At 41.5% G+C, this 23,201-nt stretch overlaps 3 protein-coding genes and 4 non-coding genes across 10 annotated transcripts in view; 6 read left to right on the top strand and 1 right to left on the bottom strand.

The window, feature by feature from the left end:
• Positions 1–83: 83 nt before the first annotated feature.
• Positions 84–3,809, top strand: rpl4 (ribosomal protein L4). Its single transcript, XM_058076537.1, has 10 exons — positions 84–250; positions 772–943; positions 1,691–1,797; positions 2,014–2,152; positions 2,374–2,498; positions 2,692–2,821; positions 2,912–3,068; positions 3,252–3,335; positions 3,485–3,605; positions 3,677–3,809. Exons 1-10 carry the CDS (start codon positions 248–250, stop codon positions 3,746–3,748), a joined length of 1,110 nt encoding a protein of 369 aa, XP_057932520.1. The 5' UTR covers positions 84–247; the 3' UTR covers positions 3,749–3,809.
• On the top strand, positions 1,852–1,950 carry LOC131131742 (small nucleolar RNA SNORD16). The gene has a single exon (XR_009130246.1). It is a non-coding gene; the product is annotated as a small nucleolar RNA SNORD16 (small nucleolar RNA).
• LOC131131741 (small nucleolar RNA SNORD16) lies at positions 2,204–2,303 on the top strand. The gene has a single exon (XR_009130245.1). It is a non-coding gene; the product is annotated as a small nucleolar RNA SNORD16 (small nucleolar RNA).
• LOC131131739 (small nucleolar RNA SNORD18) lies at positions 3,116–3,187 on the top strand. The gene has a single exon (XR_009130243.1). It is a non-coding gene; the product is annotated as a small nucleolar RNA SNORD18 (small nucleolar RNA).
• Positions 3,810–3,892: 83 nt separating the features above from the next.
• megf11 (multiple EGF-like-domains 11) overlaps positions 3,893–23,201 on the top strand; it is a 118,680-nt gene continuing 99,371 nt past the window's right edge. For 2 of the 4 annotated variants that reach the window (XM_058076526.1, XM_058076525.1), the window contains exons 1-9: positions 3,893–4,038; positions 4,124–4,199; positions 4,374–4,447; positions 4,615–4,656; positions 4,824–8,544; positions 8,622–9,155; positions 9,399–9,641; positions 15,401–19,901; positions 20,329–20,525. The gene's annotated coding sequence lies outside the window, so the exon portion shown is untranslated. Of the gene's footprint in view, positions 4,039–4,123; positions 4,200–4,373; positions 4,448–4,614; positions 4,657–4,823; positions 8,545–8,585; positions 9,156–9,398; positions 9,642–15,400; positions 19,902–20,328; positions 20,526–23,201 lie in introns of those variants that run through there. The other 2 variants (XM_058076523.1, XM_058076524.1) reach the window with 2 other exon arrangements.
• LOC131131740 (small nucleolar RNA SNORD18) lies at positions 4,247–4,313 on the top strand. Its single transcript, XR_009130244.1, has one exon. It is a non-coding gene; the product is annotated as a small nucleolar RNA SNORD18 (small nucleolar RNA).
• Positions 4,941–11,297, bottom strand: map2k1 (mitogen-activated protein kinase kinase 1). The gene is made up of 11 exons (XM_058076536.1): positions 11,032–11,297; positions 8,827–9,037; positions 8,606–8,752; positions 8,448–8,525; positions 7,512–7,563; positions 6,251–6,375; positions 5,729–5,927; positions 5,595–5,659; positions 5,449–5,507; positions 5,337–5,382; positions 4,941–5,268 (listed from the first exon to the last, which is right to left on the bottom strand). The coding sequence occupies exons 1-11, from the start codon at positions 11,112–11,114 to the stop codon at positions 5,155–5,157; spliced, it is 1,179 nt and encodes a 392-aa protein (XP_057932519.1). The 5' UTR covers positions 11,115–11,297; the 3' UTR covers positions 4,941–5,154.

Genomic DNA, 23,201 nt, shown 5'->3' with positions numbered 1-23,201 from the left:
AAAGCATCACATTTGACTTGGACGATCTAAAACCTTAAAGTAATTGCCTTTACGTTGATACATTATATTAAAATTCTGAATTTATCGCTGTTAAATAGCATTTGTCAAAGCAATGCTCTTGGCGGAAGTCGAGTTCGTTGAGGCGGAAGAATAAAGCAGTGTGGGTGAATACCACGCTTCCTTTTTTCTGTGGCCGCCATCGCGAGTGGAGCGTGCTTCCCGGCGAGCCGAAACTTTATTACCGATTATGGTGAGAAACTATGGGATTGATATTGATGGTGTGTCGTGTATGTCGTTTTATAATGACAATAGCGCTTTAACGTTAAAACATAGCTAGAATGTTTTTGATTGCGTCTAAAATATTCAGTAGTATGGCTCAGCGCAACAAGAGGAGCCATTTTGAGTTTAGCCCCACTGTTACACGTGTCTGCTTTTCGATTAGGTTGTCAGTGATAGCCGAGCACATTCATATTGGTATATTTAGTACCCCCTGTTGCTGCTTAAGTTGATTGAGATGTGATATCCTTGTACTTCGGCAATTTAAACATGTAGGATACTGTACATTTGGTTTGGCTAGCTTAGGCTAGCTTTTATTGGCTAGCAGGCCTCGGTGACTTCTCGCGATAAGCACATTAACGTATTTTAAAATAATGGCCCAAATGCATTGGAATACAAGCGGAGATATGACTGAGATTTGGGTTGAGTCACGCAATGGTTTGCATGTGGACCAATAGCAGCAAGATGTGAACATGTAACATTTTTCTTCTTCAGGCTTGTGCCCGACCCCTCATCTCGGTGTATTCCGAGAAAGGAGAATTTTCAGGCCAAAATGTTGTCTTGCCTGCCGTGTTCAGGGCTCCCATTCGCCCTGATGTTGTGAATTTTGTGCACACCAACATGCGCAAGAACAGTCGCCAGCCCTATGCAGTCAGTGAACTGGCAGGTCAGTAAAATAAACTATAAAGTGTTGAATACTAGGAATGTCTAGATCCATATTTTTTAGTCTCACCAATCCGGATTGATCATTGTTACAATCATGTATTTGTGGAATTGAATGTGGTAATGAAAATAGCCCCCCAAAGCATTAGAAATGCCACCAAAGCACCAACAATATTGATTGGCTTTTGAAACAGTTACATGTTTATGAATGAGATTCTGCCACGATTGAGCAGCCCATCTGATAAATACTTGTCCACACAAAATTTCACTTTTCTCACGATGACTTAATTTCATTCACACTTTCTGTGAGATTGCTTGTATAACCGATTCCAGCAATCATGTAATCTTAAACATAAACACAAATTACACAGGAGCTAATCACATAATACAATTCAGGTCCACATTTCCAAAAAGGAGTAGGAGTAGCAAAGCTTATTTAATCCCACACCTCGCTTGGTGCGAAAACTCCATTTTCGGCCCTAATGCAGAAATCATAGCCCTAGATGCAAATGCAATAGTAATAGTCCATAGTGTAAACAATCAGTGGTTAGATTGGGACTTCCTGTGAGCTCCCCCGCACCATGACACAGTAGTATCCAGTAGCCCAGACTTAAGAACATTATTCGTAAACTGCATCGGCCCGATCTCGTGATGGAAGCAGATATCATCCAATCTTCAAAGTACAGCATATCTGAATCCCTAATGTATACCGAAACCTGTATGCAGTCATTTAACCATCCTTTTGATTTAGGTCACCAGACCAGTGCTGAGTCCTGGGGTACAGGAAGAGCTGTGGCCCGTATCCCTCGTGTGAGGGGTGGTGGTACTCACCGCTCTGGCCAGGGTGCTTTTGGAAATGTATCTTTTTAAATTTTCCTTTAGCTCATACCAACTGGAGGTAATGACGAAATGTGCACTGATGGTGTAATTTGCGTCCGACGCTGTGTCCAGTGACAGAATGCCTACTGTCAAATACAGGCTCAGTTGACTGACGAACATCGTATCTGAGCATGTGTACGTACTTATTTCTTAATATTGTCAGTGCTTGCAAAATTGTCTTAACTTTGCTCCAAGATGTGTCGTGGAGGACGCATGTTTGCCCCTACCAAGACCTGGCGCCGTTGGCACCGCAGGATCAACACGCCCCAGAAGCGCTATGCCATCTGCTCAGCTCTGGCTGCATCTGCCATTCCCGCACTTGTCATGTCCAAGGGTGAGCTCGGCTTTGTTGTCAATCTTCTATACTAGTTTGTTGCATTTAATTTGCCATGATGGTGTAATTTGCGTCTGACTCTGTGAACAGTGACAGTTGCCTGCTGTCACCAAGCTGTCACAGGGTGTTGATGTGTGTTAAGTTCTGAGCAGGTGCAAGAAAGGCTGTTGTGGTCTCATCTGGGTTGTGTAGGGGTGTCATGGTTGTGATGTCCTCTACAGGGCACCGTGTTGAGGAAATCCCTGAGGTCCCTCTGGTGGTTGAAGACAAAGTTGAGGGTTACAAGAAGACCAAGGAGGCTGTGCTCCTGCTGAAGAAACTTAAAGCCTGGAATGACATAAAGAAGGTAAAATCGCTTCCAGGGATTGTGCCTAAATTCGTAACGAGCAATCTCTATTTTACTGTTGTCCCTTGACTAAAACATACATGTTACATGGACTGGCCAGTGTAGCATGTAAACCATTTTTGGAGGGTGGGAACTTTTTAAGCTAAATATACATACTGTGCATCATTAACAGAAACATAAATATTCGGTTTAGGTCTACGCCTCTCAGCGCATGCGTGCTGGCAAGGGTAAAATGAGGAATCGTCGACGTATTCAACGCAGAGGTCCTTGCATCATCTACAATCAAGATGCTGGTGTCACAAAGGCCTTCAGAAATATACCTGGTAATTTTATTTTTGAGCTTGAGAGCATAGTTTGATGCCGTCGGTCTTGTCAAGTGATCACATGTAATAGACAAATGTGCTGTTTTTCAGGCATAACTCTGCAGAATGTGAACAAGCTGAACCTTCTGAGACTGGCCCCTGGTGGTCACGTTGGACGCTTCTGCATCTGGACGGAGAGTGCTTTCCGCAAGTTGGATCAACTGTATGGCACCTGGCGTAAACCTTCCTCCCTTAAGGTTGACTACAAGTAAGTTTTCCTTGGAAGAGCATAAGGCTGCTAGCAGAAATAGCATGTTGCTATGATGAGCTTTCCTACTTCATGGTCCGTGTTTCTGAAACCCATGATTTGAATGAAGTTCTGAGTTGGAGCATCACTCTGTTTAACATAGTATTGTAAAGGCTGAACAATAATTCAGTTGTCCTGTTTCAGTCTGCCAATGCACAAGATGACCAACACAGACCTGAGTAGGATTCTGAAGAGTGAGGAAATCCAGAAAGCACTTCGTGCACCGAAGTAAGTGCAGAGTAGTTACTCCACTTCTGGTCAGTGTTTCTGCATCCTGATAAAATGGAAGTCCTGGTCAATGCAATAATTAATGCTGAAAATATTATGCATCTTAATAACTAGTGGAAGACGTTAAGTGTGTTACCTTCCACCTGTAGCAAGAAGACTCACCGCAGAGTACTGAAGAAGAATCCTCTGAAGAACATGAGGGTTATGTTCAAACTGAACCCCTATGCCAAGACAGCAAGACGTCATGCCATTCTCAAGCGTGACCCCACGGTAAGAAACTGGCAGCAACTCTTGGTGTTTAGTACTTTGTGCCTTCAACTGAAATTGCTTGCTCCCTACAGATCAAGGCTAAGATGCTGAAACCTAAGAGGAAGCCTGGAAAGAAAGGAGCACCCAAGAAAATCAAGGCTTAAATTTATACTTATTGACTGTTCACTAGTTCACTAAGAAAATAAATGATTGGTTTCAAGTCAAGAGTCAGACTTGTCATGTAATTGTCTAACTTTTGTCCCATCAATGAGATTAAACACTGGTAATGCAGTATTACCAAGTCACCACACAATTACACTGGTTTTTAGGTTTTTGCTAATGTTTCTCGCCAAGTCTTAACGTTGTACCGAACTGTCAGATTAAAAAACACACAGTAGCTAGTTGACCCTTGCTGCATCAGTCACAAGATCTTGGAAGGATTTGAGATTCAAAGGTAAACTCTTACAGACCTGACAATGTACCGTCATGTTGAATGTTATTTTTGATGTCCATTGTCCGTTTTGAAACTTGTTTTGCAGGCATCGCTGCAGAACCTGAACCAGCTGATACCAGCTTACTGTAGTTGGGCCTACCACTTTCTCTCAAGGCTACCAAGTAATTATTTTTTTTACCACTAATCACTATAGCATGGCATGCAAGTCCTATTGTGATGAGTTTTACTTCATGGTCTGTGTTTCTGACATCTGAAGATAATTAAGTTCTGAGTCTTTTGAGGACCATTGAGTTGTGAAGTTTGTGTAGTTGAGCTAATAGTCTGTCTCATTTCAGCCTGTCTGCACAAGATGCCCAACCTGGCGAGACTTTTGAAAAGTGAAATCCCTAGACTTGCCTCCACCCACCCAGTAAGTGCTAATTTTTTTTGTAGCAAATTTTTTGCTTTTGCCAAGTGATGATTTTCCACTTAAGTCCGTGTTTCTGAATCCTGATTATATGGAAGTCCTGAGCAGTCGAGCACTGAAGTTGCAATGGTGTAGAATGTCATTCACTAAGTGCTGTTATCTTGTTCCAGCTGTCGGAGCGCTTAAGGATGCAGTAGACTTCCTTCCACCAAGTAAGTGCTGTTTGTTTTTGTAGCATGTTTTTAGCTTTGCAAAGTGATGATACTCCATTCTAGTCCGTGTTTCTGAATCCTGATTATATGGAATCCTGAGCAGTCTAGCACTGAAGTTGCGATCATGTTGGAATGTCATTCACTAAGTACTATTCTTTTCCAACCAGATCGGCAAGACCAACAGCAGACAACTTGGAAGCCTGAAAAGGAGCAACTACTAAAAGGGCGTTTAAATTCAACTTTTGGTATAAGTCAAATGATTTGTATGACAACATTCACTTATTCTGGGGGTACATCACATTTAATGCAGTTTCCATTCATTATGAAAATGGCTTTTTAGGCAGGCTTTGCAGTACATCCTGAATTATTCGGCCCATGGTTTCACTTGCCATGAAGGAATTGCATTTGGAATATAACAATTGATTGCACTTTCGCCCCCAATGCTTGATAAAAATTGTACACAACACATTGAAGAACATGGGCTTCATTGTTGCGAGTTCACATTGTTGCCCCATGAGTGGGTGTCCCAGGCTGGTTGAGTCCAATGGTGCTACACAACCAGCCAGCAAAATCAACTTGCTCTGCCTCTGACTGTCTAATGAAAGGATGCACCTGGAAAGAGAAGATGTAGAGGTAAAGACAGGCATCCAATGAATTAATGATTAAGTGTGTTTACCAACCATTAACTGTTTAAGGTCTGCCCTTTCAGCGGGGTTCTTTATCAAGCTGCAATATGAATGAAGCACAGGTGAAGTGGCAGGTTTTAAAATGTTTGTGATGTGAATACATTACCATTTATTGACAAAGTCCTGGAATTCAGAACTGAATAGTCCAGGCAGCTTAGGTGGTGACTGTGGACAGAACCAATGGACAAGCCTATTTAATTAAAGCTGCCACAGTAGTGGGATCCTGATCTATTAACAGGTGTTAAGTCTTACCTCATTGACGATGTAGTCGAGTAATTCAAAGATGGCCATTGGAGGCCTGCTGTCTGATCCATAAGCTGAAATGTTGAAACTTTGTAATGAGCACAATGGATTGTGTATATTAAGGCTTGGGTCTTAAAACTCACAGCTGCTAGGCCGGCTGGGATGCCAAGCCTTTGGTGCGGACTCTGCTTGGTTGCCTCCTCCAGTACCAAAAATCAGTTCCAGCTCCTTTGGGTCAGGTGGAGGGATAGGGAAACGCCCAATGGCCATTTCAACCAGGGACAGGCCCATACTCCAAATATCAGACTGAACAGAGTAATGGGTGCCCTGCAAGCGCTCCGGCTGCATAATGGGCCACAATTGTCATGTCACACACTTAAACACACTCAAAAATATACATTCAATACACCATGCAACGCCACTGATACATTAGTGTAATTAATGCAACAAAATGCACTTTGGAAGCTAGAAGCTAAAATAGTATGACTCGCTATCCCAAAACATTCATTGTATTAATTCCAAATTTAGTAAACTGCAAAGCTTACTAAGGAAACAGTAGGCCAATTTCAAAGGTCCCTGCCTGACTTGACTTCCCATGCAGATGCGGACCCGGAATTCCTGGCAGCACCCTGCTTTTGCAGTGTAGGCTGTTCATATTTACTTACAGACATATAGGAGCGCGTGCCCACAAAGGAGTTGGCCATGGAGTCAATGAGCTGTCCGCTAACGCCAAAGTCACACAGCTTGATCTCCCCGCGTGAATTGACCAGTACATTAGAAGGCTTGACATCTGAAAAGAGGGAGGGACTGTGAGCTGGGTGGTGGTGGAGCGATGCCATGTAAATCTTAGACAGGGGTTTAAAAAGTGTGAGGTAGCCCTTCTCTACCAAGCGATACAAGGCTGTAGGCGCAGTAGCTTGTGAGAAAATGTTTTTCACACGTCAAAGCTAACTTCGCTCATGTTGAAGGCAATATAAATTTAGTCCCATCAGAGTAAATCAACTATAAACAAAATATGAAGATCTGTTTTTTGGTTACAAGGAGTGGTTTCACTTGGTTTATCACCACACTTTGAAAGCCCCTGATCTAAGCTTAAGAGTCATAAGTATTAGTATCTACGTGAAAATAGTTACTCATTTAGAGGTATTCTGCAAAGCAAGTTCAGTGGTTGTGTTGAGTGGAAAATCCGACCTGCCTGTTGAGTGACAGTTGCTCACTTTTAAAGCAGCTATATTACCTTGGTAACTTTGGTTAAAATCGTCTCAAAGTGCCGCTGATTCACTGTTTAGCCAATTCAGAGAGGCTCTCTGCATTTATTTAGAACCTACGGAGCCCCTGGGGCGCAATGTTTTTTTTTTTTTTTTTAAGGACATTCCCTGATATCCATCTATAGGGGCGGCCTTTTCAGCTGAGGGAATATGCGTGATGTGTTCACATGTACACCAGGAATAAAACGCAATCTGAGATATTTACACCAATGTTTGCAGACAAATGTCATAGCAGTGCGTGTGAGTACTCAGCCCGTTAGTCCTGGTCTATTACAATATTTTCTGGCTGAATTAGTAATCTGAAGCATCATTCAGGTGAGAGAAAAAATTCCACTAAACACACAAACACTGCCATCTAGTGGTCACAGCGAGATACAGCATTTGGAAACGACATTTAAAAGATACACTTGTGGCTCCCTTAAAAAAAAAACAAAAAAAAAAAAACATGTAAATGAAACTACAAGCTCCCATTATGACGGCGTGCACTGAGAACAAAGCAGAGAACCGGACATGACAACATTGGCTGATGACCACCATTGCAGTACTGTTTAGTTCGTTTGGTTTGGGGAATTTAGGTTTTGTTGAGCTGCGTCTTGAGCACAAAGCATGGCTCCATTGAGCCACTTTTGCAGAATACCCCCTTAAGTACTGACTTGACCTCTGTGCATGATCTTGTGTTTCTCCCTCAGGTAGGCGAGACCTTTAATGACCTGCAAAAAATATGAGAAGAAATCTTTAGCAGTTAGTTTTGGCTTGCATTTCTCATTTTATAGTATTAATAAAAGTAAAACCAATGGGGATACATTTCAGCATCACTTCTACTTGATTTTTGCTTGTTTGTCAAAGCATTAATGCAAGGGGCCGTACACAAAACATGGAAAGTTTCAACCAAATGCAAATCAAGATATGCTAAGCATTTAAATGTAAAAGGAAAAACGGCTCCTATCTGAGCTTTGTTCAAGTCATAAAAGCAAATACAGACCTGATCAAAATAGTCAGACCAGTCGAAAAATAGCTAGTCTGTCTTACTTTACTTTTTGCAAATTTGGATCATGGTGAGGTTTTAAGGGGAGTGTAACAAAAAGCACTTTGAAAAAGTGCCATTTGACGACCCTGCACCACCGGAGGTGGGATCTTGTCATGCCAGTAACATTGGAACCATCTGGATCATCAAGGTTGCATTTTTTTTCTCTTCTGAGAACACAACTTTTTTTCCACCTTTCAATGCCTATGTTTGATGCTCCCTGGCAAAGTCTCAACGGGCAGTTTTGTGGTGTTGAAACCCTTTTCCCGCAGATAACGTCTGCACCAATAAGGGCAGCCAATTCTAAATTCTAACTATTTTTCAACTCGTCTGAAGATTCTGATCAGGGCTGTACCAGTAGTTCAGGGGATTCTCACTGGACAGAGCAACAACACTGGATTGTTTTTACCCAGATGTCCAGGGGATACAATGTTGTCATGCATTTTTATTTTTCTGATGTATTTTTAGCCATGTGTCTTTCAGTCTTTACCATATCAATCCCTAGAGATGTTAATTTATGCTTCCATGAGTAAATCCATCCAAGAAGCTCCTGTGCAGTACAGTACATACCGCAATGCTGATTTTCCCCAGGATTTGCTCTGGGATCCTTCCAGCCTTTTTAAGCGACTGATCCAAAGATCCACCATCCTAAAAGCCGAAATGAAGGGTAAGAAAACTCAACATTAGAAAAAAAATAATTCCAATGTAAAAACATGAATGTTGTATACCATGTGCTCCATGCAGATGCTGATTTCTCCATCACTGTAGAAAGCTCCATAGAAGCCCACAATGTATGGAGAGTTGCATTCATGCAGCACCTGAAGCTCCCTAATGATCTGGTTCCTGATGGCAGGTTTGATCTCCAAGTGGATGAGCTGGAAAACGAGAGACAATACAACTACTATAACATCCTTCCTTATGTGTGTGGCCCACAAGGGGACTGCTTTACCTTCCTGGCCATAATCAGACCAGAAGGTCTGTGAGACACCTTAAAGACAACTCCTCCATTGCCTGCACCCAGCTCACATATTTTCTCAAAGTCGTCGTCCTTCAGCTCTCCCACTTTCTGTTTCTGTGTGAGAAAAGCTTCCAGGCGCTTGCGCTGCTGCTCGTCCAATTCCAGCTCCTCAAGCTTCTTCTGCAGGGCCTCCAAGTTTGTTCTTCAAAAGAAATACACAAACCGATGTCACGAAAATGAAGCCACACAATCTTTGGTGTATCTGCTGCTTTAGTAGCCTTCGGAGAGCAATGACAAGCAACCAAATGGACAGAAAGCAGGTAAGAGTCACAGGGTTTGTTTCCATGTTCTCTACCAATCCTAATGTGCTTTTCTTCCTGAAAAGCAGCTGCCATTGCTCCTTGTGCTGCCATGGCAACACAAGAAGAAGCAAATAGGCTGTATTAGTAAATACCACTTTAAGTGCTCTTTGATATGTTTATTAATAATTATATTTGTATTTTGCAGTGCTGCTGATGATTATCTTTGTAAAAGTATAATTGTATTTTTTTTTTAAACCACAGCAGCCTTGCATCATAACCATGGAGACAGCTTACTGAGTTTAAGTTGGCCCGTGGGCGCGCGTGAGCGTTCTGTGGACAAAAGCTGAAGGTGGAGGAGGACACTGGAGATGCTGCCAGAAATGCGCTCTTCACACAATATGTGGGAGGGACAAAGAGCAGCCACACGCTTGCAGCAGAGGAGGGAAGTGTGCACGATGCAGGCCTCTTGAACTCCACCATCCACACAATGTCCAAGGACATCTGGTATGAAAGCTGAATGAATGAGATGCGGTATTTGTGCAGCTGTGGTTCTAGTCTTCTCTCCTTTTATTTGGAATATTGCTGATTCTTCTCTTGCACCACAAAGTATACTTTGGGTACATGAATAATACAATGTTTTGGTGAATTAAGAGACTCTAAATTGTCCATAGGTGTGAATGTGCCCTGTGATTGACAGGTTACTTGTCTATGGTGCACTGTATCCTACAGGTATCTCCTGCCCAAAAATCAGGTGGGATAGGCTCTAGCTCAGCTCTGACTCCAAACAGGATAAGCACAGAATACATAATGTCTGTGCTTCAAAAATAAATCTGGTCCTCATTAGCCTTAGTTTACCAAGGTGTAGCATAAAGCTGTGTTCTTTGGCCACCATTTGTGTTCCATCTGGCATGACCTCAGTACCCATCCAACCTGTACGTTGACTGTACAAACAGTCAGCAGAGGCCAGTACGGTGCATAAAAAATTGGATGGGCAGGGTTAGAATCTGGTTATTACTGGGCATATACACAGAGCAATAAAAAAAAAAAAACATGCCATCATATTCTGGGTTGGATTGGCCATTGCAAATACAGGGCAAATGAACCCCCAACAGAAATATACCCAAGTATAATGTGGCTAAGGCCAGAGTATACCGACATTAACATTATGTACTGAATTGATATATGCTAGATGAAATAGCGAATATTTTATCAAATAATCCTACAACCATGCATGCATGAAACTTTGCGGCTAGATGGCCTGTGTACAAGAGAAATTGATTACATTTTGGTGCCGATGGGAATTAAAAAATGTGCAAATACAAACTAAAGGCAAAATAATGCAGCTCTTGTAGAGCTCATTAGATTGTGTACAAATCATCATATTTTGTGTACAAATACGATGGCCGTATTCTTTGCAAGTTCATGCATTTACAAAATACAGTTTGTATACATTATCTTGAGATGTTGACACAATGGTAACACGCAAAATTAGATATTCCGCCTCTTTGCCACCTTGCAGCCAAAGCAGCCAGCCTGAGAGATGAGACATGATTATGTAATTCTCATCCAGCATGTTGCTTGGTCGGGTAGTGATAACTAGAGCACAGTGTCACAACTACTCAGCATCTCCATTACTGTGTTTTTTTTGTGGTGGGAGGAGGCTATACATATACACATAACTTCTTCAAGACAAAAAAACAAGGTTGCATATCTTTATAATCATAGTGGGATTGTGGAGGTGTCCTTCATAGCTCGAACGCAAGATGACATGAAATCATAATATAATAGCGATATTCAGACATTATTATAAGAGGGAGATTGCTGCTATTGCTGTTTATGCATAAAGCAAACCCAAGGGTGTACATATTATGTGCAGTCCACTTATGTCACTCACTCTGTGGCTCCAGTGCCGTTGATGATGTTCCCATCGGGGATCGGGTTGAGTTGGATCGGCTCCGGCTTCCTTCTCTTCTGCATGTCTCACACAGTAGCCTAATATCTGCAAAGGCTGGAATAATTAGTAGTAATGACCCGCTTTGGGAAGGAAGTGGTGATAAAGTGTTTAAAGAGGAAACTGTGTGCGTTGTCATGGGCTGCTGGAGAGGCAGCAGCACTGAATTTATTCTTAATGGGTGGAGATGAATCATCCGGAAGATGAGACGTCACAAAAATATTTACTCTTGTCTTCCGTGCGTGGCTTAGCGCGACCTCTGTTGGTGAAGAGCTGTATTGCAACCTTAACATTGTCAATGCTTTGGGGGGCCGCATGCTAAAACTGAATACACAAATATGAAAATGCAACCAGTAACAAACAAAATACCACAACCTAATTTTATCAATACAATGATTCTATCAAATACTTATAATAATTTGTCATTGACACTTCTGATTGACAATAGCAGAGTGCTGTAATTGGAGCTGCTTCTAATATTTTGTTAAGAGCAGCATAATATTGTACAACATAATGAAGTGTTATACTTCAAGAGGAAATGTTATTTCCTTATTACTAAAGTTAGAATTAGGATAATTGTATATGCTATTGTATTATTTATTATATAGTATTGTCAATGAGCCCTATTTTTTAATGTTTAATAATTTGACTTTTTTTTGATGATACGCACACCAAAATAAATAAATAAAAAAGTCAAAGTTTCAAACAAAAAGAAGGAATTATGGAATGTGTTGAATTAGTGCAAAGTAGAATATAGTGTGCACCACTTTAGTAAATGACAAACAGGATCTATTTATGGAGGAGCGAATCATTAAAAAGACCTACAGTACAATAATTCAGTGCATATGGTTGGGGACGAAATGCTGGTTGCTTATCCCTCACATGTGGAAATTGGGACTGCTTGTATGAATTTGAATTTCCTTCTCTTGGGGTGCAGTTTTTGTGCCCATTTAACCGTTTGGGTGGTGTAGGCTTAAAGCACCCGTGCACACACTGCCTGTGTAGCATGAAGATTACATATCAAACAGTCTCCAATGGAAACAGGGTGCTGTGACATCTCTACACATTGTCCTGGCGCACACAAGGCCGCTGAGACGTGTCTGTTTGACCAAAGCGCAACCTACTGCCAAAATAATCTTTTTCTTCATAAAACAGCACTGACAGACAGCAAGGAAAGATTGGCTGTATCCTGTCTCAGTCTCATGGACATGGATCTGTATACATTTTCAACGTTGACAAATTGGCTGATGTGCAACCAAGCATAGCAGACCTCTAACACTGCTCTCTCCCACATGGACCATAAAACACTGACGCTCTGAGAGACATTTTATTTTCATTGCATTTAACCTCTGACAATGAAATGTGTTCTTGAGAACTGTGTGATAAAAACATATATATTACTATTACTCCACAGGGTTACTTGCAAGCTTTTGAAATATCATGCCGGAGATTTATCCTCTAGGTTAAATGTAATTGTTAAAACACTGAAAAAACAAGTGGCGAGTGATATATGGGGTTTGGATAGGTACTTGTATGGCCTGAACTGTGCAGGGCGATGCATATTAATCTGCTGAGGGACAAAAGTGAATTAAATGAAGACACACCATTTTATTTCAACACATCTTGTTTGGAATCGAGATGAGGCTCACTATGAAGCCTGATGCCACCAATGCCATTGCAGTTGATTGTTCTCTTCATCTTGAGTTGACACATTACAAAGACATATAATAAGTATTCAGTGCACCGCCACACATTCCAGTCCCTACAGATAGTACATGTACACCATAATGACATGATGTCTGTGGAAGATGGCGGTGCAGCAAAAGCACAAGCTTATACAGTTAACATTTTTACAATCTGGCTGCAAAATTTGCAGAGAAGTTTATATAGGATTGTAAATAGTTACTGTAATTGCATCAGGCAAGCAGTGTGAATTATGTAGACGCGGCTTGGAGAAAAGCCTTCTCCATAAGCTAGATGGGATGACCCGCCATAACCAACCTTTTTAAGCTATGTGCTTTCTGACCTATAAATGTAGTTAGAATGTTGTATTCCCGTGTTAAATGATGTCACAGTTTCAGATAATGAGGTTCGCACATTTGGAAGTGAGTTGTGAAAGAAGTTAGTTTCTGAGAGTGGCTCTTTGTGACATCACAGGGTACTGACAGTGGGTACAAGCTGTGAATGGTTGTTTGTCTATATGTGCCCTATGATTGGCTGGTGACCAGTCCAGGGTGTACCCCGCCTCTCGCCCGAAGACAGCTGGGATAGGCTCCAGCATGCACGTGACCCTCGTAAGGATAAGAGGTATAGAAAATGGATGGATAATGCTCAGTTTTAATTTTTTAAATAAATAATTATTATTTTGTCGAGTGGTTTGCAGTCGAGTGGTTAGCACGCAGACCTCACAGCTAGGAGACCAGGGTTCAATTCCACCCTTGGGCATCTCTGTGTGGAGTTTGCATGTTTTCTCCGGGTACTCCGGTTTCCTCCCACATTCCAAAAACATGCTAGGTTAATTGGCGACTTCAAATTGTCCATAGGTATGAATGTGAGTGTGAATGGTTGTTTGTCTATATGTGCCCTGTGATTGGCTGGGGACCAGTCCAGGGTGTACCCCGCCTCTCGCCCGAAGACAGCTGGGATAGACTCCAGCACCCCTGTGACCCTTGTGATGATAAGCGGGAGAACATGAATGAATGAATGAATGATTATTTTAATTTCTTTATTTATTTTGTACTTTTTTTATACTTATTTTGTATTTTGCTTCGCATTTTTGTGAGCTCTTGCTGTTTGTGGTTACTACTTCATGTTTGGTCAGTTATCCAAAGCTAACAAAACTAACTTGTAAACCTAATGCGGATTTGCTTTTCTTGATAATGGTAATGGTTTTATTTCATTTGAACATGCATCAGATTACAGTTGAGTGCATCACATAATCAGTTCACAGTTCCACATGTCCAAAAGGAGTAGGAAGAAGCAAAGCTTATTAAATCCTACCCCTCCATCTGGTACTTTACAATCAGTAACTGTTACATTTGTTCACTTCCTGCTTTCCTAATATAGTTTAATTATACAGACTTTCTGTACAGAAAAGCCCAAACACAGTTGGTTACATGTATACAGTAGTATAAACTCCAACTTCTATCATAGTGTATTTGATCATTTATCATTTGTGAAATGTTTTGATCAAACCCTTAACTTGTTCAAAAAGAGGGGAAAAAAGGCACAAGGAGTCAGTCCAGAACAAACACATACGGGGCAATTGGGATTACCAAGTGCATCATAGAGGCCAAAAACTTCCCCCTCCAAACTTCCCGTTTAACACACTTCAGACGCAGCTGCACTGCCAGTGACAGCAGACGATACATAAAAGAGGCCCCGTGCTGGAGAACCACAACCCGGCGATGTTGTTTGATGCTGCGGATTTGTTGCCTCATCCGCCACTACTTTGTTAGGGGACTTGGGGATTTGTGGTCAGGGATTACGGCGGGCTGCGACGGCCACTTCTGAAGCTGACGATAACAGAAGCTGCACGCTCTGGCTGACAAGAGAAGCCAACATTTAAGGGTCCAAACATACAAATCCAACAACTGAGGCTGGCACAGGATGGGAAAGCTATGAGTGCATGGAGTCAAATAAGGCTGGTGTCTCTGTGCTTGTGTGGGTTCTTTGAGCGTTAGGTTAATTGAAGATGGTAAATGTTGGGTGTACCTCTCCAGCATCTGTGTTACTGAACAAGATAACTGCTATTGGAGATGAATGGATAGATTTACTAAGTTCTAACCCCAAACAGCATCCATCCATTTTCCTCATTAGTGTCGCAGGTGAGCTGAAGCCTATCCCGGGTGATGTAGGGGTGAGAGGCAGAGAACCAGCCATTCCCACTCACATTCATACTGTCAGAGTGGGAGCCCAAACCATTCCGGCTGCGCGGAAGTCAGCCGAATGACCCACTATCAGTGACCCACAGCAGCACATTAACGTTATCATTATGATTTATATCCCTGTCAATTCAGAGGATGGCGGGCAGACTCTTTTATTGGCTCTGCTAAAAGCCAGATATATTGTTTAGTTATTATTTTGCTGTGTGAATGTTTGCACTCTTGTTTTTTTGTAATAACTGGTAATACTAAATATTTAGTATTTTATTGTATGATTGTTATATTCTGCTCAATACAGTATATCCGTAAAAAGTAGATCTGTATGAACTACTGTACATGACAGATGCAAGCCTTTATCGTGTTTGTTGCACATCTATAAATAGACTGCATATATACAGTATAGCACCTTTGATTCCCCCACTTTCAAGGTTCACATCAACCACACGATGATGGTGAGCCAATGATGACACCACAACTGATGACACCAACTCTCTTGCCCAAGGACACTTGGACTGAACAGAAAGAAGGCAACAGCTGCAACCTCCAAGTCGAGCCACAGTATCCACCAAAACAGTGAGTTTGCAAAATACACTCCACAAGAAATAGTAATAGACACCCATGGATGGATAGAGTCACAGAGGCCTGTTTTATTATGCTCAGCTGCTTATTAGGAGATACTGTACGTGCAGTGACTATGGTGGTCTTGCAAGAACTGGAATGTGCTCAGGAATTGTTCAGAAATCCTCATGCATTGCTAAATGGTGACATCTCATGCGGGTTGCTCCCTATTTGTGAATAGCTGGACATTATATTATGTATGGTGTGCATGGTGTGACGAAAATAGGCTTGTTGGATTATCGCAGTGACGTTACAAGTTCATTTATGTCAGTACAGACAGAAGTCACACTCCTCAAAATATGGCCGATGCCAGAAAGCACTGTTCTGCAATCACATAGAAACCCCACTACAACAGTATTGCCATCGATAATGTGCACCCGTTTATTGTCTCCAGTCTATGCCCGTCCATACCTTAGCACCGTGAGCCCTTACGACATTAGCAAAGCAGATTAAACTTCAAAGCATATCAGCATCAAAGGTGCACACACTGTTGTGCGGTGCAGATGAGGCTCCGGCAGATGTACGTTACAATGTAATCATGCATTTTATTCGCCATATATATGGGCAGACAAACCTGGATTTAAGTCAGTAAATAGGTAAGCGCCTATTGGATAATTGCAAGTGTGATTATGAAAGTTCAGAACATTATTTAGCCGCAGTGAGTAGCTTTTCATTTGGTAAACAACCAGGTTGAAAGTGGCATGGAGCAAGTATGAGAAAACATCTTTGTATACCATCGCCAAAGCTAGTAAATGCTGTCCAAACAGATTACAGTGGAAACACGGTTCTCAAACGCCCCAGTTTTTTATCAATTCTGATGACTTTGGACTCAGCGACTTGCATCTCAACTTGGGTTTGACATCAATGTGCTGGGATTTAACTCTGACTTTAGTCAGATGACTTGTAAAGATTTTCAGTGAGTTGCGTAATTGAGTAATTAGTTATATCATTTTCATCAAGATATCAAATTTCCCCACAAAATTAACATGGAGAGTGGGAGAAAATTATTCACATGCATATGCACCCCCTCACAACGTTAATTAGGTAAAATGAATAGTGGTTAGCACGCAGGCCACACAGCTAGGAGACCCGGGTTCGATTCTGTGTGGAGTTTGCATGTTCTTCGGTTTCCTCCCACATTCCAAAAACATGCTAGCTTAATTGCCGACTCCAAATTGTCCATAGGTATGAATGTGAGTGTGAATGGTTGTTTGTCTATATGTGCCCTGCGATTGGCTGGCGACCAGTCCAGGGTGTACCCCGCCTCTCGCCCGAAGATAGCTGGGATAGGCTCCCGTATGCCCACAACCCTCATGAGGATAAGTCTTAACGTCTTCAAAAGTTAATCTATTGTTGTACTGGTTTTCACTGACGAGATCCTGAATGGTAAGCTGGCACTCTTTTTATGAGTTTTCTGGTTTAATTTACAGTATTTAAAAATGCATTCATTGTATTTGTCAAATTTATGAAATTGTTACATCCTTAAAAAACAGTCCTTATGACTTGTAAGGGCAAGTCGATGACTTGACTTGACCTGACTTGTCTTTTGACTTGACACTTACACTGACTTTCTCCCATCTCTCGTCTTTGTTACAAAATGCCTGCTGTTAGCCTGCTCTCAACTCTCATTGTATCCTAGCTCTGTTACCACTCCATGACATCATCACCGGTTGACTCTGATTGAGTACTGCTCCAGTAAGTAAGTTGCAAGTACAAGCACTTCCATGTGGTTCTCTCCTCCCCTCCACCCTCTCCAATCCTCACTGGTCCTTGCGAACAAGAGAAAAGGTAAAGTGATGTTAAATGTTCTTTTCATCCCTTTCATTTGTAATTCATATGCATTCTGCATTGTTTTGTACACGTACAACTAGAATTAAAACTGTTTTAAAAGTAACTTTATTCAAAGTATTTTGTGTTGTTTTTAGGTGTGTTGACCAGATTAATAGGATTTAGGTTTTAATTTTCATTTTTCAGATAAATAACAAAAATGTAGGTACTATTTTCTGAGAATGTGACAGTGAATCTCAAAGCTATAATTGTAAAGCCAGCTGGAGAGCTACTGTATGTGTGTTTTCTTAGCATTTTCTAACCAGAAATATTGAATTTATAATTTTGTTATTTTAAATTACCCTTCATCAAATTTCCTTATTATTCCAGCAGTCCAGTCGCCACATTTCTTTTGTAGAGTTTTTGTTTGTTTTTCCCTCAACCAGGTCTTTATACATGAGTAACCACCACCCTGTTAATGAACTGGCAAAAACAAAACAAAACAAAACCATCACTCTATGTTTTCTCCTCAAATGTAGCCCTGTTGTTGCAAATTAGGAACACATCCAAATAAGCAAGTTCAGGTATGAAGACACTTGCCCATGAATATAGTGCAAGTTATTTGCAGTCATTGTAGGATGTTTTGCAACTTACTTAACAGCGGGGAAACAAGACAGAGACCTGGGTCTGTGTTTTGTTGGGAAGTAACAGTCTGTGAACATTGTATAAAAACACACGTTGTGACACTGCTAAGGGGCTGCTGCTTTAATGAGGCTGCAAGAACAGAGGGAATGGAAAAATAGAAATATTTTGGGGGCAATGTAGATTCAGCTATGTGAATAAAGGCATTAAAAAACAATTCAGGGCTGTTGCTCTGCAGTATAAACATACAACACCATATACGGTGAGACAGTAAATTACATGTAAACTACATTGATGGCGCCCCCTGTGGGTTGTGCTCAAAATGCTTTGGAAGACCTGCTAGTGTACCTGTCATACTGATATCCTCAAAGTCGATGTTCTTGAAGTCCGCAGAGTTCATGGGACACTTGTTACTGCAACGGAGATGAAAATACAAAGTTTAAAACCCACAAGACGGTTCAACGGTGGAAAAGCTTACCAATCAAGGTAAGTCATTCTACATTTCTCTTGCTAATATTCTCCATAGTAGCCAGCCTAGTGCTCATGGAAGCTAATACTATGTGGATTCCTGTTCTGACGGTACAGTATCTGTTTTGCAATAATCTAAAGCGTCGTCTTTGATTCCGGTATCAGTTGCAGTACTTCTGTACTTTTGAAGAGAGCTAGTCTTGTAATCTTAGAATAATAGTATTGGGTCTCATTTCAAGGCTATCAGTGTCACCCACTGACTGGCAAAAAACATTCTTCTGATCATTTTTAAAAATCATAGTTATCAAAATACAATACCAGTGAATGTTATTGTTGGGAATATGTCACTTGTCTTTGCTGTGAGTTTATGGTTGCATGTTTTTGAATTTGGTTCCCCCAAAGTTCTGGTTGCAACGTCACAGCCAAGATGGGGTCAGTTCAGAAAACTAACTGGGGGCATATCAAACTTACCACTTCACAGCATTATAACACAAATGTTTTATTAAGGGAGTACTTTAATTTTGTTGTTTTGGTGTAATATAAACACTTTGAGGTGTGGACCAAATTTTGTGGCAATTTGGCCAAACGCCCTAAAGTAACAAGCCATTTTTGGCAGAGCATGTTGAGCTGGGTGAGAAGTCCATCAGACTTATGTGAACAAACAGCAACATGTGGTGTAGTTTTCATAAATATAATAGCACAGGAAAGTAGGAGTGCATGTTTTGACAAGGTAGAAGACTTACACAAACAAATCCATGCGGTCATACTCAAAATACTCATTCATGACTGTATATAGACATTGTCCAAGCTTTAAACATTCACCAGGAACAGAACATGTCACCTCCTCCGTGAATCACCACCTTATCGTGGTTGAGGGCTTTGAGTGCCCGAGTGATCCGAGGAGCTATGTTGTCTGGGGCTATGTGCCCCTGGTAGGGTCTCCCAAGGCAAACAGGTCCGAGGTGACGGGACAGACCAAGAGTGATTCAGAAGACCCTTATGAACAAAACCAAGAAGAGGAACCGTACCTCGCCCAGATGTGGGATACCGGGGCCTCACCCTGGAGCCAGGCCCAGGGGAGGAGCTCACCTGTGAGGCCCGGCCGGGCGCAGCTCGAAAAAGCCACACGTAGACCCACCAACTACAGGGGCAAGCATAAGAGTCCGGTGCATTGTTGGGTGGCGGTCAAGGGCTGGTGCCTGGGCGACCTCGTCTTCTGCAGCCAAATCTCGTTCCCGGCCGGGAAAAAGCCCTGGGGCAGACCTAGGACATGCTGGAGGGATTATGTCTCACAGCTGGCCTGGGAACGCCTTGGTGTCCTCCCGGTGGTGCTGGAGGAGGTGGCCGGGGACCGGGAAGTCTGGGCTTCCCTACTGAGATGCTGCCCCCGGATAAGCGGAGGAAAATGGATGGAGAACGTGTCACACAGTGCAGGTGAATTTTCAACAATAATATGCATTTTGAATAAAAGCCTCATTCCACCTGATCTAACTTGAGCTTATTTTGCTGCTTCAGCAGAGAACTGAGGAGTTTACTCTTGCAGAAAAGCATTTTCTGTGATTATGATAATTAGGCTTTTCCAGCCAATTTAGCCAGTGTTCCTTCACATTGTATTGAATGTTGATGCCATGTGGTCAATGGGCAAAATCAATTCAACAAACGGTAATCCATTCTCTATGGTAGAGCAGTCATGCCTTACAAATGTCCACAGAAACATTGCAGGCTTTAAATGAGGTCTAGTATGTACTATATGAGGCTGTGTGTTAGAAAAAACATATATGGGTGGTGGTAGGAGGCGTGGCCTAGTCATCGGTGCGCATGACGTCACCCTAGTTTAAAGTGCGCCGCGCTTCTGCCACAGATCAGCTGCGGAGGCGAGAGGAGGGAGGCGAGCGGTTCAGTATCCAGTGACCGGGGTCTGCTTCAACTCCATCCGAGCACCCGATTGAACCATGTTGAGCTTTCACTTGACTATGGAAGACTGTGACACATCTTGGAGGCGGACATATCTGTTTGTGGAAGGAGACAACTTTGCATTTGAGGTGGCATCATTTAAAGGTGAGTTTGTTTTTCATTAACTGTGGAAAAATGCCGGCTTAATTGATAAAAATGCAGAATATTGTGATTGCTTATGTTTTATTTTGTTGCGTGTGTTGTCGAGGCGGCTGCAAGTTGGGGTGTAGTCAGATTTTTTTTTTGTGTCATTTGGCAAGCTGTTGGCTGGTGGATGTGACAAATTGGGCTTTCTATTTAATTGGGCTGTTGGCGAGTCTATCCTATGGAAATATGCATTGTGTGCCAAAAAAAAGGTCTGGATCAGCCAGGAGAGCTTTTCAATTTACTGCAAACATGTATTGTACATGGCTTCTGTGCTCCGATAAAACTATTAGATACATGATAAATGCTTGCGAATGAACGGCAAGTGCATCAGTGCAGGTTTTATTTGTTTAAGTCCAGCATAATAATGTCTCATTTTCTAACGTGTTTGCCTTTAAACGTGCACTTTAAACCCAATGTCAATGTGTCTCTTTCTCTTAGTCTATTATTCATTTTTAATGAAGGCTTGATATAAAGTTCTGTCCTTCGCACAGGATGAGGACGACAAATCCAGCAGCAGCAGTAGAATAAAGATCGCATGTCATGTCACTATTAGGCCACTAGATGGCAGTGGGTTGCAAGATAGCGCAGCTGATTAAACTTAGATTAGTCACTTCATTACTGCATTGTGGGGAAATAAACAACAAAAAGCCATTTTGTGAAAACATTGTCCTCCCCCCCGCTACAATCAAATAACGGACGGAAACACACATTGGAAACAAATGACTGTGTAGCTGTTATGCACTATTAGTGCTGCATACATTACATTGTAGCCACAGCTCTGCATGGCTTCCTCGCATTACAGTAGTCATTAATCATAATTGCACGCTGGCATTACATTATATCAGTGTAAGTTTGGATTCTTTTTAATGCATTGATGCTTGAAAGATGAATTAGTTTATTACATTTTGTGGCGCATGGTTTTGCTTTACTTTATAATATACAACATCTAACTCACATACTTTTAATAAAAATAGAGCATAAAAATATAAATATAAAATGAAAAATAAATGGTGCCATTAATCCCTTCCAGCCAAGGAAATATCTAATCTTTTGTTATATAATGTGAAATTAAACTGTGAGTTTAGAATATTTTCATTGTATTTATTTATTATATTATTTATGATATATTTAGATTTGCACATATTTTGCAAATGTATGAAATTAATATTTTTTTTTTAACAGAAACAATCATATTGTATTTTTCCCCTTAAGTATATTTATATATTTTATCATTTTTTAATTTTTAAACCTGTTTGCAGGCCATGTCACAATGCAAGCATACAATAGAACAAAAAAATACAATTAATCTTTAATAAGAACTGGGCATTTGGTGAATTTGAACATGTTTCACAAGTTTCCTCATTTTATAAGCCATCACACAAGTAGTAGATCATTCAAGGGTACAACAATACATACTTTACCTTGCCTTAGAAATAAATGAGTGCTGATGAATAAACACACAGAGAGGACACCCAAAATGTGCTCACAATGCTCCTTGTTTGGATGCTTCCATTGAGTATTCAGTTAAAAAGTGTTAATGTGCCATTTGAACACGACATGCATTGAATTCATCTTCATGCTGATTTGAATCTGTACATGCTCAGTATTCATTCATTAAAAGAATGCACAAGCAGGGCGGCACGCTGGCAATGTGTCTGAATGTCGGCGTATGCCGTGCACTAATGATTCATTGTGTAAAGTTCACAAGGTCATACCATGACAGCGAGCTCAGCCTTATAAAACTTTCTCGTGTGAACACCTCAACAAACTGCATAGCGTTATGATTCAAGGCAGCGTTCTTGTTTTTGTTCAATTCTGTCAGAACATCTCAAAAGCAACTGCGACGGTGACCTTTATTCCGCGAATTAAGCTGTTTTTGTTGCACGCTGACTGATAGGTGTTATTATTTCAGCACAAGCACTGAGCATTGGGCAAACACCCTGGAGCAATAACAACTACATTAAGAAAAGTTAATGAAATACACTAAGGTAAAGGCCTGCACTTTGCTTTTTGCATTTTGAGAGGAGATGGAGTGAAAAGCTCACTCGCAGTCTTTCTTCTCTTATGTGTACATATGTTTATGCTACAGGCTGCACTGCTTATTTACACACAAGTTCGTTGAAGTCGTTTCCCCCAGCATGCTGTGCATCACAATGCATGTCAACAACAAAGCACAAAATTATGCTCAATTTTTAAATGCCACGAGAATCAGCTCCACAGCCAGCATTCTCCTGCTCCTAAAAGTTCTTAGACCATCATCTGCAATTTAAATTCTGCTTTGTTAGCTGTCCCACAGGTCTGACCGTGTCTGCATCTGATTAGGCTTGTATGCATTTAATTAATAATTGTACAATAGCTGGCGGTCATGTTGGTCAGCCAGCACTCTGCAGAGAAACAGATTGCCTTGGCCCGATATGGGGCGAGGAACCCAAACGGTGAACACAGGCAGATTTTGGAGATACAGGAGCTCCGGCGTGGCGCCGTGTTAATCCAATCTCCCTAAGGTGCAGACCCCCCTCTTCCCCTGCAGCACTGATGCTTGGCTGTGCACTGATGAATGCACTCATTAGTTTCTCTCTTGTTTAACGACAGCCATGTCCCTTGTGGGAAGATGCTGACTTCTTCCACCTGACA

The sequence above is a fragment of the Doryrhamphus excisus genome, chromosome 6, assembly GCF_030265055.1.
Source record: "Doryrhamphus excisus isolate RoL2022-K1 chromosome 6, RoL_Dexc_1.0, whole genome shotgun sequence".
Lineage (NCBI taxonomy): Eukaryota > Metazoa > Chordata > Actinopteri > Syngnathiformes > Syngnathidae > Doryrhamphus > Doryrhamphus excisus.
Note: the sequence above shows the minus strand (reverse complement) of the source record. Positions and strands in the feature narration are given on the sequence as shown.

What these genes read in the sequence shown, in the direction of transcription:
- rpl4 (XM_058076537.1), top strand. An exon ending in GGCCTTCAGAAATATACCTG is followed by an intron (nt 2,822 to 2,911) that starts GTAATTTTATTT and finishes GCTGTTTTTCAG; the next exon opens with GCATAACTCTGCAGAATGTG. An exon ending in AAAGCACTTCGTGCACCGAA is followed by an intron (nt 3,336 to 3,484) that starts GTAAGTGCAGAG and finishes TTCCACCTGTAG; the next exon opens with CAAGAAGACTCACCGCAGAG.
- map2k1 (XM_058076536.1), bottom strand. Translation starts at nt 11,114, where the DNA reads ATGCAGAAGAGAAGGAAGCCGGAGCCGATCCAACTCAACCCGATCCCC. An exon ending in TGGGGAAAATCAGCATTGCG is followed by an intron (nt 7,564 to 8,447) that starts GTATGTACTGTA and finishes TATTTTTTGCAG; the next exon opens with GTCATTAAAGGTCTCGCCTA. An exon ending in GCACGCGCTCCTATATGTCT is followed by an intron (nt 5,928 to 6,250) that starts GTAAGTAAATAT and finishes CCCATTATGCAG; the next exon opens with CCGGAGCGCTTGCAGGGCAC.